General features: G+C 39.6%; 2 protein-coding genes across 2 annotated transcripts; one reads left to right on the top strand and one right to left on the bottom strand.

Moving 5' to 3' along the window:
• Positions 1-1,855: 1,855 nt before the first annotated feature.
• nptx2b (neuronal pentraxin IIb) lies at positions 1,856-7,335 on the top strand. Its single transcript, XM_069155342.1, has 5 exons — positions 1,856-2,529; positions 3,040-3,259; positions 3,697-3,941; positions 4,036-4,215; positions 5,834-7,335. Exons 1-5 carry the CDS (start codon positions 2,089-2,091, stop codon positions 6,062-6,064), a joined length of 1,317 nt encoding a protein of 438 aa, XP_069011443.1. The 5' UTR covers positions 1,856-2,088; the 3' UTR covers positions 6,065-7,335.
• Positions 7,336-11,962: 4,627 nt separating this feature from the next.
• tmem130 (transmembrane protein 130) lies at positions 11,963-16,756 on the bottom strand. Its single transcript, XM_069156287.1, has 7 exons — positions 16,660-16,756; positions 16,406-16,577; positions 16,172-16,317; positions 14,523-14,607; positions 14,045-14,247; positions 12,540-12,646; positions 11,963-12,103 (listed from the first exon to the last, which is right to left on the bottom strand). The coding sequence occupies exons 1-7, from the start codon at positions 16,754-16,756 to the stop codon at positions 11,963-11,965; spliced, it is 951 nt and encodes a 316-aa protein (XP_069012388.1).
• Between the last annotated feature and the right edge of the window lie 801 nt (positions 16,757-17,557).

The raw sequence follows: 17,557 nt of genomic DNA, 5'->3' as shown, positions 1-17,557 counted from the left end.
TTGTCCCAATCAGAACTGAGTTTTCCATTTGCGGGAGCTGTTGCCAGCAGGTAGCTTTTGTCTATGTTCATTGGTAACCAGAAAGCAGGTGTGATGTCAGTGTAAAATATTCTGCTCATAACCGAGGGATGCAGAGCCTGTCACCAGGGATGGTAACCAGCTTTTGTAAAGAGCCCTGTGAACAGCAAACTGAAGGTGTTGATGGTCAATCACTTCTGACACATCCTGTTTCTTATAGTTTCTTTCTTTTTTCTCATCATCCAAAATCTTTGCTGTAATACTCTCGAAGAGTCTCAGGTTGTTGCGCTGTGCAGTGACACACTGGAAGAGAGGTGCAACGTAAACATGTACATTTATTTAAAGTCAGTTTTGAGGAACTTGTGTTTGATTCTGTCCTTCTGATACTACTTTATTCTGCAATTTAGAAGAAAAAGATGAAGTGATTTTTGTTAAGTGATGCTTTTCTTTAAGTTTTCCAAGCGGTATACAACCAGTTGATTGATGTTTTTATGACAACTGGTAATATGATTTTATATTACAGCTGTGTTTGCTATATTATCATGTATTATCTGCTCATACACCAGCCTCCACTTATGGGTGCTGCACAGGAGGAATTAGTATTTCTCAATTGCACTTAACAATTGCACTCAAAACACTTAACCGGGATTTGTTTGGACCAATACTGATATCAATATTACCCATACCGATATTAGGGGGAAAATCATTTCTGATATCTTTATAATGACTAATATTCTTCATGTACATAAAATGAAATCCTCCTCATGCAACGATTTTGTTAATAATGAGTTTCAGTTTCAAAAACCCATTTGTTTAATAGAGACAGTGTGGGGTTCTGATTGGCTGACAGCCACAGCTGCTCTTTAAGGATTTAACCAGGCTCACCTGATGGATTTTGGAAATATTCTATTGACATGAGTCTTTCATGACTGTATGCTGTTGCAATGAATTGACTTTAATTGCTCTGAAATATAAACTGTGTAGCCTATTACAAAAATAAAAACTTCACAAGTAATCACTCAAATGACTCTTATATTATCTTATATCTTTATCTGATCCTTTATTTTGAGCAAATACGAATTTCCACCAATAAGTCCCTTGCTGTTTGAAAGACCATCCGTGAACAATTACAATTCCGTCTTTTCGCCTGTCATCCCACAGTTTGTTTTTTTAAAGGAGACCGTTGTGATTGACGTTGTGATTTGGAGCATGGTGGGACGTCATGTTTAAAGCACAGCAGTATGTCTTCCAGTCTGCGCACCAGGCTTTATTGACCTTTCACAGCCAGGCACGTAGTTGTTGCTAATTGTTTACCACCACATCCTGTTTCTTCGCTGCTTGCTTTACTCACCTACATTAAGAATGATTTGTTGTGTTTGTGACGGCCTTAAATGGCCTTGAAGTCTCCTTAATTGTGTGAATTTGAAACTGTATTTACACTAGTAGCCTATAGTTACTTGCTTGCAGTCTTACTATAAATCTTATGAATATGCTTTGTTTTTTGTTGTATTGTTGTATGATCATTTAAACCCGAACATCTCACAAACACATACAACAATTAGGAAGGAAAGGACCTCAGATCAATCAGAAGTGAGAATAAATACAAAGAGATGAAATGATGGGGAATAAACATCGCTCACACCTTTTGTTCCAAAAACAATTAACAATTTTCAAACAATTAAACACGTTTTACCCAGTTGATCAGTGACGTCAGCCCACTACAACCCATCCAGAAGCTTTCACAGTCACCTTTTTTTTTGGTAATCCTCTTTCTTAACAGAGGCTGTCTGAGCAACACCACACTGCGCGCTCTGTGTGCGCCAAGAATAGTCCGGTTAACACAATCCACGTTAACGGGCTTATACAGTGACCGACTCTCTCTTGATTGGATTTTCCGCTCAGAATTTTCTTGATTTCCTGGTTGGTCATGGCGTTACTTTGGAGAAATAGTTATATGTGATGTCTTTTGGATAGACCTATTTAGGGCACACTTTTACGCACAGAATTTAAGGGCGGACTACTTTTTTTTCACGTTTTCATTGGCTTTCCTTATCGATAAGTGCCGCCGATATGTTTTCGCACGTGTACGTATTGTTATGTTTTTGTGCTTTGGGTTGTGGTCAACTAACGAACCGCCAGCAGGACGATGGAAAGCGGTACATCTGCCGGACAGTCCCCCTCAGCGGTGATGCCAGTTGTCCTGTGACATTGTTACCCGAGCTAAACCCCGGGGGTCAGGAAGAGGAACTCCGAAACACCGTCATGCAGCTGCGAGAGACAATTTTACAGCAGAAAGAAACGATTTCTAAACAGCTGGGCACCATCAATGAGCTGAACACCAAGCTATCCCTCTGCGCCTCAGCAACCGACGATAGAAAGTACGACAAAGGTGGTTCATGGGGCAAAGAAAAGCAAAATACAATGGGGGATGTTCCCAGAGATCCAAATGACACAATCGACAGTCTTGGAAAAACCATGCAGGGCCTCAAAGACCGATTGGAGAACCTGGAGGTAAGGTGCCCCCAATTGCGCAAAGCAGAACCACTGTGCGTAAAATTGTGGTTTGACTCGGCAGAGTGCCGTTTCACTGCTCAGCAGTGGATTAGCACTTCCGACAATCATTAGGGATGTATCATAATGATCAAACGCAGATATTAGTGGAAAGAGATTAATTTACTAATTGGCCAAACTCTCGCAGGACCGATTAAGTGGCCTGTGTTGATTGTGCTTGTCTTGAATTAAAAAAGAGTCACTCTGCTCTTCTGTGTCATGCTCCAAATTGTGACACGCTTGTTAAATTAACATAATTTTCAAAACAATAACAAAATGATTCTGTAAGAATTAGAAAAAGCAATCTTCATTTAAACTGTATGTATATATAACAATATTTATAAGTCTTTACAAGCTTTTCAATGTACAGAAGAGTTCCAATGTGTGATGTAAGGTGTCAGTTGCAGCTCTCAGGGGGGAATCACTGTCCCTGCTTATTTCTGTGCACTTCCTGCTCATGATCTCCTGCAGCAACAGCAAATGAGGGCCAACATATCCGGCGTCTCGTTCCCCAGTGAGCTGCGCGACCTGCTGCAGATTCGGCTAAGGGAGCTGGAGAAACAGCTCCTGAAGAAAGTCAGCAACCTGGAGGAGGAAAAAAGCATGCTATCCAACGCCACGGCGGCATACAGGCTGAAAACAGAGAGCACCCTGAACGCCCTGGTGGAGAGGATCAGTGAGCTGGAGAAAGGTAGGAGGGCATTGTCCAATCACTGTCAGATTTAGATCAAAATGAAATATTGTTTTGAGATGATTAAGTCACTGTGATGGGGGAAATGTATGTAGCAATATAATTTAGGTTCAGTGACATATAGTGGTAAGGATGAGTGGAGAGTGAATTGTGCAGCACATTAAGCATATTGTACCTACTATGAATAGGAGGCAGAAGAGCTGAGCTGCTCTGGTTAATCAAAGCTGAAATAGAAGTGACAGACGTGCACGCTTGTTACACAAAGAGCACTTATTGTTGAGACTTTTAAGACCGAGCTGTCTGTTTATTCAAACATAAAGGGAGTTGTTGTTTCCTTGCTTTCCTTCTTTACAAAAAAGACATATTGTAACCTCACGGTTCCCTTCTCCTGCCCTGCCCTTATCTCCTCCGTGCCTATTCTCCCTGTCTCATTCCAGGTGGAGGAGACTTCAAGTCCCCGGAGCAGTTTAAGCTGTCCCTCCCCCAGCGGACCAACTACTTGTACGGCCGCATCACCAAGAGCCTGCCAGAGATGTACGCCTTTACCCTCTGCATGTGGATCAAGTCCAGCGCCAGCCCCGGCATAGGGACGCCTTTCTCTTATGGTGTACCAGGGCAGGCAAACGAGATTGTGCTGATTGAATGGGGCAATAATCCAATTGAACTGCTCATCAATGACAAGGCAAGTCATTGGATTTCCATTGTTTTGTGATCAAATGAAAATTTGCCCCAAAAATTTACCAGAATTCCAAAAGTAAAATGTATTTTGACCGTAGGTTGCCCAGCTGCCCCTGGAGGTACGGGACGGCAGGTGGCACCACATCTGCATCGCCTGGACCACACGGGACGGCCAGTGGGAGGCTTACCAAGATGGGGATAAGCTGGGAATCGGTGACAACCTGGCAGCCTGGCACCCCATCAAACCAGGGGGAGTCATCATCCTGGGGCAGGAGCAGGTAAGAACGTGCAGCAGGATGCTTGATGAACATCTGCATTTTTAGATTTCGTCATTACTTTCATGATCAAAGAAAGCAGTCATTTTAACTGGAGTAACACTGCCGATGCTTCAAAAAGTGACACTGACAATGTATCATCTGTCTGCTGCAACATGTTCGCATTATCACAAGCGACAACACTTCAAAGTGTAATGTCAAGTAGTTTTCTATCAATGAGCAGTGCTATTTATGAAGTGCGTTGGCGGACTGCAGATGGAAACAAGAAAATAAAGCAGCAGCAATGAGATGTTGACAAAACAATTTACAGAGCAACAGTAAAACACAGATGCTGAGGCCTCCTGCCTCCTGCCTCCTGCCTCCTGCTGGACCAATCAGTGCATTATTGAAGATAATTATTGAAGATGTCACCAAGGAGGAATGAATGAAATGTATCAGCCTGTTGAGATGTGTGTAACAAACAGGGAACTTGTTCTAACTAAATGCAGGGCATTGAATTGTACAAAGAAACATCTATGATAAAATGTGTTTTTAGCTTCACTAGCAGCACAGCTCTCGTGAGTGTGTTAATTGGCTGGTTGGGTCCACCACTTCGGTCCAGCCTGAAACATATCAGCACCTATCACAGACACACACACACACGCACACACACACACACACACGTTTCCCCTTCAGGATTAATCCTTCAACTGTCATCATCGGGTCAACATTGGGATTTGTCCTATGATGTACGACCAAATATCTGCTCAACAAATTACACTGCCTTTAATCTCAGCTGGACTGTTTAGATGTTTATTGCCGGCATGCTTACAAACTAAACTAAGCCATGAAAAACATCATACTTGGGAAACAACATTGTCCTTGCCAGCTTGTTAGCAGGCTAATGTTAACAGGTTAATGTTTGCAGGATAATGTTAGCATTTAGCATTATGTCCGCTGTTCCAAAGTAAAACCTCGTAGAGCTGCTAGAATGACTGTAGACTTTTGTTTCTATAGCCAAGGAGCTAACCTGGAAGTTCTTCAGATGAATTACTTCCCCTTGAAAGGCCTGCTGTAAATAACACACAGAGCGGACTAAATATTACATTGAATGTGGTCACAGCCGAGAGACAATTGAAACTTTAAGGCCTCTAATGTAATTTTGAAGACCCCGTACTCCTACTGTGTACCCCACAGAAATTTTTACCAAGCATTAAAGTTGTTTATTTGCATTTTTTTTAAATATTTAATTGATTGAATACCTGTTTTTATCATCTATTCTATAATAATATATATAATTCTAATTTGTTTCCCATTTTCTCTATAGTCATTGTTCTTACTGCCAGAAATAAAGTTCTCGTTTCAAAGTTTCAACCCTTTTTTTGTTAACTGGCCCAAAAATTTGTCACATTGGAATCAGCTTGAGCCAACCATGTGTTTGACCTCTGTGACCTCAGTGATGGTCCCACACAGTGGGACTAGGACGAGGCACTAATACATTAAAAGAAAGTTTGAAAGTTTGATGACTAGTCCTCCCTTATCCCTACTGATTGCCTCCTCCGCTTCACAGAGATAATGACCTGTGATAATGTTGTTGTTGATGCTGCTCATATTTACATCCTGATGTTTATGGCCCTTGCAGGACGTGGTAGGCGGGCGCTTTGACGCCGGACAGGCTTTCGTGGGCGAGCTGAGTCAGGTGAACATTTGGGACCGTGTTCTGAAGCCAGTCGAGATCCAGTCGATGGCCAACTGCAGCTCGTACATCCCCGGGAATGTGATCTCCTGGCTAGCAAGCAATGTTGAGGTTTTCGGGAGGGGGGCATTCAAACGGCCCCTGGAGATGTGTCAGGAGCGGCTGCCCAATGCTTAAAAACCCATCTGTCCGCCTTTCTCGCTGGTTTCCATTTGGCATTTTTAAAACATCGTCTGCTCTCACTTTGAGGCTGTTTATGGATTTAATTTTTATAGATGTCTGTATAACAATGTTGTTTTATCTGGTTTACATACAGGTGGGATTTCAAAAAAATCAAACACTTACACTCACGTTGCAGTTTTAACATTGTGACGATTACATACATGTAGCATCGAAAGTGAGAACGCACCGAAGTGCAAATTGTTACGTGGAGTCAGTCTGGGCTCAATCACTGACATGTTACTGTTTTATTTGTAGTGGCAATCAGAGAGCTCCTGACTGACATCTCTTTTTCTACCAATCACTGAGGTACTTTGACCTTCAGCGCACAAGTACCACACAAATTGAATCCCCACAGGTGTTAGTGTTAAGACACAACACCCATCCCCACAGTCTCCCACACACCTCCTCCCACCACACTCCAAAGCTCTGAAGTAATAATAACTCACTCTCGTCCAACGCAGACACATGCATACACTGCTGCCACTACAAATACATTGAGCTCCAGACTGCCTTGACATGTGAGCTGTCGTTGCGTGTTGTGTGGGAGTGAGTGAGCAGTAAAGATTACAGGTCAGCTAATGTTATGTCTCTTCATTAACCAGGGAATGAGCTTAGAGCCAACATCGATCAAACCTCTGATCCGGATACGTTCAGTAATTTTAAGGGAAATAGAACTTGGAAAGATTAGCCACATATCTGTTATGTGGCTCTTGCTGACGGATGAATGGATCGCGTGTGCAATCGACACAATTCTCTGTTAACTTAGTTTTCCAGACCAATTTTTGCATACATATCTGACACCAGTGATACTACTAGCGAGTCTATCACAGTGCTTTCTCCCTGGCCTTTTCCATTTGAACAAAGCCTGTTTAAATGGTGAATCATGTTGAAAATATATTCATAGCTTCAATGTTTTGAAATATATTTATTCGTGATTTGTACTGTAGTTACAGTGGATCGTCTGACCAGGTATTTACATTAGACTCATCAAAACCTTCATACATGTGGAATTTTTCATTTTCTAGTGTCTCTGTCCAGAGAAATAGTCTTTTTTTTGTACGTAACCTCAGTTTTTAGCACATGTATGAGGTATTGTCCACCTTGTCCTGTGGCCTTCTTATAAATGTTTAAGTGCCATTAAATGTTTTCTGATTGTTGAAAATGATTTGCTTTGCCAAGAAATGAAAATGGGAAAAATAAAGCAAACTATATGTACTGCTAAAAATTTCAAATGTCTTTTCTTTTGTCTTTCAGCTTCATGTTGACAACCTTTAATATATTGCAGTGTTTATTTGAGAGTCCTGCAAAATAAACGAGGGTCATCTGGGATCATTTAATTAACCTTTAGTCGACTTTGTTTGAGCAGATGGCCGTTGTACACCAGCTTTAAATCCTCTTGTCTTTTGTAAAGGTATTCTGTCAAGCAGGTAAGGTGGCAGTGGGGTGACATGAGCAGTTACTAACACAGGCTGAGTGGGATATTTAGCCTCAGATGGCTTGGGTCAGGACAACAACAGGTGTCCTGGGTGGCATTAGCAACTCTTAACAGATGAGAGAGGCTGAAAGGTCAGGGGTGACGTCACAGACACTCTTCCCGAGACAAAGCACCATCCAGCCACTCGCTCCTCTCCAGGAGGGCTAAAACTGCAAGTTTTTTCAAAGGCCTTAATACATTTGAATAATTTTTGGATATAGTAACGGATAATTTGAGCTTTACTAAAACCAAAACTGATGAACTCTTAATCAATACCAGCTCTTTAAATGTTACATGAGCAGCTGAACCTGAGCAAAACTAAACAATCAGATAACGTGATTACAAAAAAAGCCTGTCTTTCACACTGTGTTCCTTGGTGAGGATCAATTTGTATTATTCACACACACGCTTTTTTGCAGGTGGCCTTGTCTGAGCAAACAGCTTTAATGCTCATGCTGTGGTGTAAACCTCTTCTCTTCACAACATGTCATTTTCTTATACCACTGGATGTTCTGTATGTTAGCCTTTTATCTGAGCTGAAAGGAAAAAAAGCAATAACATGAAAGTTTCCATCAGAGCTGAACCAGATACTCATTTCGACAATCGATAATGGTCATTGAAATGGACACGATGTCCAAGGCCGGTCTGTATCGTTTCATTGTTTTGTTAGCTGCCTGTGTTTGGATTGTGTAAGCTGGATCAATGGATTTTTTTTTTTAATTGTTGGAAAGTAGTTTGTTTATTTGTACTGTGGCTACATTTCAAGTTCATGATTTATCAAAAATTATACAACAAACACAAATTGAAGTAAATATTTTCATCAAGTAAAGTACAGAAGTTCTTGAATATTATATGTTTATTATAATACAAGTTTTTTCAGTGAATGGCAAACCACTTAAATCTGCACATCTCAATATATCTTAATTTTTTATTAGCAATGTATTAAATGACTGAGTGTAATGTGACATATGCAATAAAATAATCTACAAAGAGTTATCAGCAGTTCCTCCCCATAGTGCATTTAAAAGATTTTCAGCTCATTATTTTCCAGCCTGCAAATTAAAAAATTGGACTCCCTCTCAGCTTTTGCATAGTGTGTTTGCCAGCTGTACACTACCTCAGTCAGTGACAAGCTGGTGAACAGAAAAGAAAACTAAATAAACAGATATTTCTCTGAGGAGGCAGAGGCCAGAAAAGAGCCCGGCCTGGCTCGGCCTCCACCCTCCTGTTGTGCACAGCTTCAGTCTTTGCTGTGATTATAGTCTGGAAACCGTGTTCACATTAAGGTTTGCTCAACCTCTCTGAAGGGCAGCTTTGGTTGAGTTTTGATGCACAACGTATGGTGTATTGTGGTCAATGCTGATTGGTTAAAAGCTGCTCCACTAGTTTCCAAATGAACAGAAGGTCGACACCTATTAGGTTGCAACAACTGGAAAAAGTCCTCCATGGAGCAGACCCCCAATTCACGCCAAAAAGAGGGAATATTGGACTTATATTTATTAGGTGGCCAAATATGTAGATCGAAACGAAGGCATATGTTGCTCTGCATCGGCTGGATGTATAAATAGGGAACTGTTTGCGAACACTTTCACCCTATCAGCTTCATGAGGTAATAATGAGTTGCTCAAAGTTTATACAGAAAAAAAAGGAAGTGTTAATGCTGCTTTAATATTTGAATACTTTAGGTAACTTGTTTCCAATCAGAGAAGCCCCAGATGTAACCAAGGTCTGATAAATCCACATCTAGTCAGTCTTTTTTTTTTTCACAGAAGGAAACATTCAACAGTTTAAATTTATATTTATGGTCACACATTCCGAGCTTATGTTTATAAGTCATTTGGGTTGCGCTGGTGGTGGCCCAGGGATATGTTAGTTAAGATTGTCCCACTTTTAAAACCAAAGACCATATTTTTGGTAAAACACCAACCCAGAAATATAAACCAACACATTAGAAGAATGTACAAGGTCCCACATGTCTTACTTGTTGTCATTTAAGTCACTGATTTTAACTTTAACACCTTCCTACCAGTGATAAAATAAATATATTTTCATGTTCATTCACAAAGACTTCTGAGAATCCACAACTGCACAGCCACCCGCAAACATTCACAGAGCTTAACTAACTACAACAGATTTATATTTAACAAATAAAGCGTTTTTTATTCAAAGAAACTGTGAACAGCTGCAGACTTTAATCACGAGAGTGTTTCAGCTCAAGGTCGGACCTGTGGTAGAAGTGATATTCTTTTTTGCATCTGCAGCTTCCAACAGCGTCTTTGACAGCTGGCATTCATCAAGAGTCTTACAATTAATAATACTGCGACATCTCTTACAGCGGACAAGCTGTCGTTAAACACCATCAAGGTACCAAATAGAACAGAAATAATGCGATTGACGTCAGTGCAGTTGAGAAAGTTTCAAGGATTTTGTTTTGCGTAAGACAGCCCACTGTTTTATTCGGCCATTTCTTTCACTCCATCCTGATGATTTTTTTTTAATTTTTTTTTATTATTTACGCTTTTAATTTGTACTAAATGAGAATCTATTAGAACTTGTATGTCTGAAGTGTTTAGCAGAAAGTCTTATTTTGAAAAGGTTTAATTTGGTTGTAGTAAACATTTAGATGGCTTCATCAATAGTAATGCTGATCAATCATTAATTACACTGCACAACAATGATCTCAGACTGAAATGTGATTACCTATTGGATGTATTCCCATTAAATTGTGGCAATCAAATCTACCAGTTTGGTGGGCAAATATTTTGTACAGACATTCATAGTTCAGTTAGTGAATCATAATAAAATTATTGATTTCCTGTCTTTTTATAGTGCCACCAGGTTCTCATTCGTGATTCTGAATGAAATTGTTCGACAAAGACTGAATGGATTGCTAAATAAGTATTGCTACAGACATTAATGGTATCATTATGAACTATAAAAGATCTCTGTGATACCTTGGTACCCTGACCATCAGGTCAAAATTTTAGTTTCTACTTCAGTTCATGAATACCTTAAAAAACTAATGACATTGGCATTAGCCTCAGTTGTACTTTGTATTAAAGGAGCAATGCATAGGATTTAGTAGCATCTAGTGGTGGGGTTGCAGATAGCAACTAACTGAGCACCCCTCTCCTCCCCTTCCAAATTTGTCAGAGAATCTACGGTGGCCGTTAAACTCATGAAATATCTGAAAGTCCCTCTTTTTGGTTTGTCCTTTATGGGCTACTGTAGAAACATGGCAGTGCAACATGGTGGACTCTGTGGAAGAGTATTATATTGCACTTCACCCAATAGATCCCCCTAAATCCTGCAAACTGCTTCTTAAAGTTCTGATTAGAAAATGTTAGCATGCTAATATGCTAAACTAAAATAGTGAATATAATGAACATTATTCCCGCTAAACAAGAACATGTTACCATTGGCATAAGCTGTGGCTCAGATCTAGTCTGATTGGTGTCACCAGGAAGGTCTTCAAAGTCCTCCTGTTTAATACGAAAACTGAAAACTAAAAGGGTGAACGGGGTTGGGCAGCTTTGCAATTTTATAAAATTCATAACCGATTCAAATCCGAAATGTGAGATATGATCAAAGCTTGAATTGTTATAATCTAATCTTCCTCGATGACCCTGTTTCACTTTCCTCCTTATTTTCCTCCGTATCTTGAGTACTGTGGTCTAACAGGCTGAACATCCAGCACACAACCATATTTCCTCTTGACATTGCAGCTGTCCAACAAAACTCCCTTCTTTCTCAGAAGTAGGCGAAGTGATAGCGATACAGTAGTGGTGTCAAACGTCCAATCACGTGGAATCACTTCACTTCTACTTGAAAGAGTATTAATCTTAGCTTCCTGCAAAAACTGATTATACATATTGTTTTACATTTAGTACGAAAAGATAAAAAGTTTTAAAAAGCAATCACTTTTATTCTGGAAAGCAAATCAAGGCCCAAATTCATAGATCAAAACGAACAAAACATAAATAAATGAGTGGTCTGATACATTCGCAGCATGCTTGAGTAAACACTCATTGTTTAAACATGACCTGCACTCCAGCTATTAATTTATTATGAGTCCATTTGAATGTCAGCCTGAGCTCTGTGACTCATTAATTGATCACCATCCTTACTTTAAGGCAATTACAGTATTTGACTTTTTAGATTAACCCAGATTAGATAAAAATCCTAAATACATCCAGGGCACTTTTTATGCAACTATAATCTATTAAAAATGTGTTGTGTCCTGATCATCCACAGGTCAGCTATATACATCTATGACAAGATATGAAAGATGTGACAGTTGTTTCTTCTGCTACATACACGTATGTAGCTGCAGTATGACGGCACACAGACGGACAGCAGACGGAAGAGCCGTGTGATGGTTAAGAGGAGTACTGTGTCCCGTGCTGCAACAGGAGCGGCTCTTTCTCTCCTCTCTCCACATTGGGGAAGTTAAAAAATATCGAGCTCTGACCGTCACAGTCTTGGTTCTTCGTAAATATGGCGTTACTGGAATCAGGAATCTGCAAAATCACATTCAGCAGACAAACTCAGTGAAGACAGTGAAACATGTGTTCATTTCAGGGGCACTTTTAGATTAAATGAAAATCGGTGTCACATCCAGAGTCCATTTGAATTTGTGGGTTTTCTGTTACCGAACTATTTGTTGCTCTGGTATGATTTATTTCTAGGGGCATGCAGCCTCCTTGTGGTCATTTACAGCATTAAAAACACAGACATGAAGGAATATTAATCATTGAATACTTGACAGTAGTATTGATGAAGCAGGTACGTTTTTATATACTTCACACTATATACAAGCATTTCCTGTAATCTGCTTTTCGTCTCATCAAACCCAGATGAATGAAAAGTTATTGGGAGGTATAAAAGAATACTTGACATTCACAAGGGGGAGTTATAGCCACATATGGTTCACTGCGGGATTTAACGGCACCGTACCTGTGATCTGCTGTAATAACGAGGACGACAGGCGATGACCGTGATGAAGGAGAAAGTCGCTACGAGAATGGCAGCGCATGACAGGACGAAGAATGTGTGGGCATTATCTGCAATCAAGACAGGGGGGAAAAAAATTCACCAAGTCAGTGTGGGTCGATGTTTTCTACGCGAGCCACCCTGTAATCTTTTTTATGTCCTTATGACCCGGTTTAGTTTGTAATCCTGCCAGACAGCCAGTGAGGCTGAGATCAAACTCTCAAATACCAAGAACGAAATTCCACATTTTCTGACAGTAAAAAAACGCCAACTTCTCAGCAAGGAAGAAGCTGACATTTAAAACACAACTTCAGACGGATCACGACGACAGCAAATCAATTGAGCATAGCAGACATGTCGGCCAGTCGGATCTGTGTCCTCTGATATGCTCGGATTCCTCCATTTTCACTATTCCTGCTCCGTCTTTGGAGCTAACGCAGCTAAATGGCACATGGTCCGATCATATTGGAAACACCTCATGATACAGCACAGCTTCTCTTTGTTTGGAAGATCCTTTTAACTGCAAAAAAAACAACTTAAATTAAAAATCCTTCGTGCTCTAATTGTAAAGAGTGACTGATTTTAATTCATTCAAATAAAATCGAATTGTACAAATTTAAATCAATGCAGGAGGCCAAGAATATGGAGAGATAAGAGAACTTTGCAAATGTCATTAAGTTGTTCATTTGTTTCTATTGACAGTAAAAAGGAAGTTAATAAAAGACAAATTAAAATATTCATTTATAAATTTGAAATCTATAAAGAGATGTATTCAATAAGGGTTCAGTGGATGATAACAAGATAATCAGATTCCACAAATATTCATTTCCAAGCTCCTTAGGTAAAAACGAACATAGACAAATTCATAATTTGAATAAATGGAATATATTTATCATACATTTAAAAAAAAAAAGGAAATATAATATGAAATTTAAATCTATATATATATATATATATATATATATTACTGGATAAAAACAAATTAATAAACAGCTTGCATTTCACCAAAACCAGTTACTTTCAGGGTGTTTGTGCTTTATATTTGTGTCCTCCAATTCTCCAGTGTTTCAATAGCTTATATAAGATAAACTATTAAAAGCTGTTTTCAAGGCTTTCAAGGTCTACAAGCTGCCACAAATAACAAAAATGTGTTGCACTGCAGCCATGTCAAATTAGAAAATATTTGCTTTTGATTAAAGTTTCCCTGTCTATTCATGGGACTCCCCACTGCCCTACACATCTAATAAAGCTCTAAGGATGAAGCAGTCCAGTGAGTGGATGGGATGAATCCACACAAAGAAAAAACCTTGGCTTTGTTGTTTCATATATTTTTGAAATTATCCAATTGATTTTGGAACAGTTTCATAAAGCTAAAACTATTCCCCAGAAACTTCTAGAAACTTTCACCCAAACCTTCCCTCGTTTTGTTTTGAGGTGTTTCTTGTGTGTGTAGGTGGTTGGTCGCTCACTGTTTCTCCTGACATAGAGGCTGAAGGAGGTCTCCAGCTTGCTAACGTCATTGTGGACACTGATGTCCAGACAGTGGAAGCCGACAGAGGTGAAGGTGTGGTTCAGTCTCAGGGTGTTTTCGTACAGCACGGTCAGCGTGCAGCCCCTCGTCATGTCAGGCACACACTTGGGGAGGAAACGCCAGCACACCCATATTGGAGGACTAAAGACACACACACAGAGGCCAATGAGGGGTGTTTTTCTTTATAATAAACATGGGTAATAATTCTTACCTGCATTGGTAAAAAAAAAAAAAAAAAAAAAAAAAAAAATCAAAATTAATTTCAAATTAAATAGAAAAAGAGGATGATATTCGTTTTCACATTTATTTTTAACTAACATTTAGCAAATATGACATTTCCTGGTAAATCTATGCTTCCCCCTCTATAGTGAATATTTGTTCAGTAAAAGAAACTAAACAGCCCAAATGCAGCTTACCTCCCATCAACATGGAAAGCCAAACTGGTGTTCTGAGACACCTCGTAATCGGATGGCCCCATCATTTCGATGTGTTTGATGGCGTCTGCAAATTAATGCCAGTTATCAGACATTTCAGCCCTCACAACGAGTCGTTTAGACACAACTTAACTTGAAGACGTTGGCACAACCCGACCGGGCTTTACTTCCTGTCATTCCCTGCATATTGTATTCACTTGTTTATTTCGGTTTGTGTTTTTAGATGTTGACTATTTCTGGATTCTGCTCCAACCAGCATCATTGTTTTCATTGCCCTGCCGCATTTCTTGTGAACCAGCCTGTCCGTGAGTGAAGCTCCTTATGCCGGGACTCTTGACTTCGTGCATCCGGGTACGACCTGCATACACATACACAACTACCTGACGAGAAAAGGAGACACAGGTGGGGAGCAGAAACCGGCTGAAAATAAGGCACACACCATGGACGGTGGAGGTGGATTTAAAAATAAAACAGGAAGTGACTGTATAAAGTCCAAACATAGTGCGACAGAGCTGAAATATTACATGTGACATTTTAAATAAATCCATTTTAGCAGTTCATTTAGACCTGAACATGTAATAACAGTTATATCAGATCATCTCACAATCCTTATTTCCTTTTTCAGGGGATTTTCATGGATTGATATGTTACTAATAATGTGAGTCTTGTTTTATTGACATTGGCTAAAACTGTCTTTTATTATCGTAAACATATCATCGGATCAATTTGACTTGTTTCAAAGAAAATGTAAATATGAAACTTATAAACTACATAAACACTATAAAATAACTTATTTATTTAACTGCAACAAGTAGCTTCGCTGATCTGCAATACAGTGTTGGGGAGTAATTTCATGTAAGTTGCTTTAATAAATGATAAAATGTATTTATCTGTAGTCCAAATATGCATCCAAATATATTATATTTGGTAAAAAGTTTATATGTATAGAGTTTATTCACTCTGTTTATGTATGTACCAATGATCCAGACAGGCTCCATTCATTTGGCAGGATGTGCTCAAATTTTTATCCTTTTTTGTGATTGGTTCTCTTGTTTGAATTCACACCTCCTCGCGCCTACCAATCAAAACAATGTGCATTTCTCTGAGCAACTACACCAAGATGGTTGGCAATGTTGTCGGATAAGATGACGAGGTATTTACAAAGAGTAATTCAGGAACCAGAGTCCATAAACTGTGAACAGTACACAGCCTTGTTGGTTGTTGTATCATCACTCAGCATTAAGTAGACCTGAATGTAGACTTGGTTTGAGGTTCTGGAAACATTTTTCTTTCACTGCAGTCAGCTGTGATGCACGTACTTATGATTTGTTCTGGTAGTTCTGCTTTAAAACCAAAACTTTTCAATCTTAATTCAAGTTAAATTGAAGACCTTTTAATAAAAGTTAGACAGTAATCTGTGTCGTGTACTGTTGGGAGGTTTATTTTTTTTTAGGACTTTTCCGCTTTATTGCCCAGTTTAAAACATTTGTTATGAAAGTAATACTTTACATTACTTTCATTAAATAATAAAAATTGATTACTCATTACATGTTTAGCAGGGCACCTAGTAATCTGTAACTTATTACATTTCAAAAGTAACCTTTCCCACATATGAATACAAAAGTACAAACCAAGCACTCGAACATCCGTGGAGTAGACCCCCGTGATCGGAGGTGCATATTTGGTCACATTCATTCCCACTTTCAGCCGCAGTGTGTAGTTTCCTGACACTGAGTAATGATAGCGGACAACCGGCTCAGTCCCCTGGATCACTTCTCTGCATCAAAGATGAAAAAATAAGTATGAAAGATAAAGAAAAGCATCCCAACCTTTTTCAGTATCTCAAATGTGAGAAATCATTGTACCCGTTGCCTAAGTCCCAGGTATAGGCGAACTTTGCTGTGCTGAAATTCTTGTGGGGATCGAAGAGTTCAAACATGGTCTCTGTGGGAACATCTGAGGCCAGTTCTCCTGTGTCTCTCACAAAGGTGTCATTTCCTTCAATTTGGTAGAAAACCAGCTTCCCAGCAATATTTTCTGGTTAAAAGAGACAATTATACTTAGTTATGAGGCAGAGATACCTGGAGAAAAAGTAAAACGAGACGCTGGAATGACATACCCAAATCTGTCAAAGGGTCCGAGGTCTCTGCCACACCCGGGTGAACCAGGAGAAGAAGCACCGAGATCCATGCCACATGTTTTCTAAAAGCACACATCCCAAAATTGAAAAAAAAAAAATGCATCAGGAAATGTCAAATGTCTTCACAGATGTTTGATTTACCTGTCCATATGTGCTGGCCCCTTCACTGGAAATCCCCAAGGACCTCAAGTGGAAATAAAGTTAGTCCTGAGAGCAGGGTGTGTGGACATGGGGGTGAGGTGATATGGCTCCTTCTAGTCTTGTGAGATTCAGAGCATGCAAATGTGAGCTGTAAAGGCCTGAAATTGTCAGCATGCGTTTCAATCATGTGGTTGAGTAACAACCACATGATGAACCACATCTGTTGAGTAGGACGCTTTGGCCTGGGTCACAGCAATAAGACCAAAGGCCAATGTGACGAGGACAGTGGGGGTATCAGCCCAGGAATCATACAACCAGCAGCTGATTCAAAGTGACTTGTCATTAGGATTATTTATACATTTTGTGTTGATTAAGATACCAGGTTAAAATACAAGGTGATGATAAAAAGTCAGCTACATGTTCTCTCCCTACACATGAAGAAATACAAAAAATACGAGCAGGTGGTTGTCCGCCAGCTATGCTCCAGTTTACATCACAAGACATGCATTGAATTTTCTTCATTTTATTTGGAGCAGCTTATAAGGGAGCTAAATGTGAAAATGTTAACATTAGCTAACACTTCATCTATATGCAGCATTAGTTAAACTTAACAAAGTCAGTTAGTTAGCTAATATAAGCTAACACTAATGTTCGCAAACCAACATAACAGGGAACAACTAACATCACTGTCATTTTATGAGCAGTTTTACTGAGAAAGGCTGAGTCTGTTTGTACT

This window comes from Embiotoca jacksoni, unplaced genomic scaffold, assembly GCF_022577435.1.
Source record: "Embiotoca jacksoni isolate LCO1_2020_lvr unplaced genomic scaffold, fEmbJac1.0.p SCAF_20, whole genome shotgun sequence".
Taxonomy (NCBI): Eukaryota; Metazoa; Chordata; class Actinopteri; family Embiotocidae; genus Embiotoca; species Embiotoca jacksoni.
The sequence above is the reverse complement of the archived record's forward strand: the minus strand, read 5'-3'. Positions and strand labels throughout refer to the sequence as shown.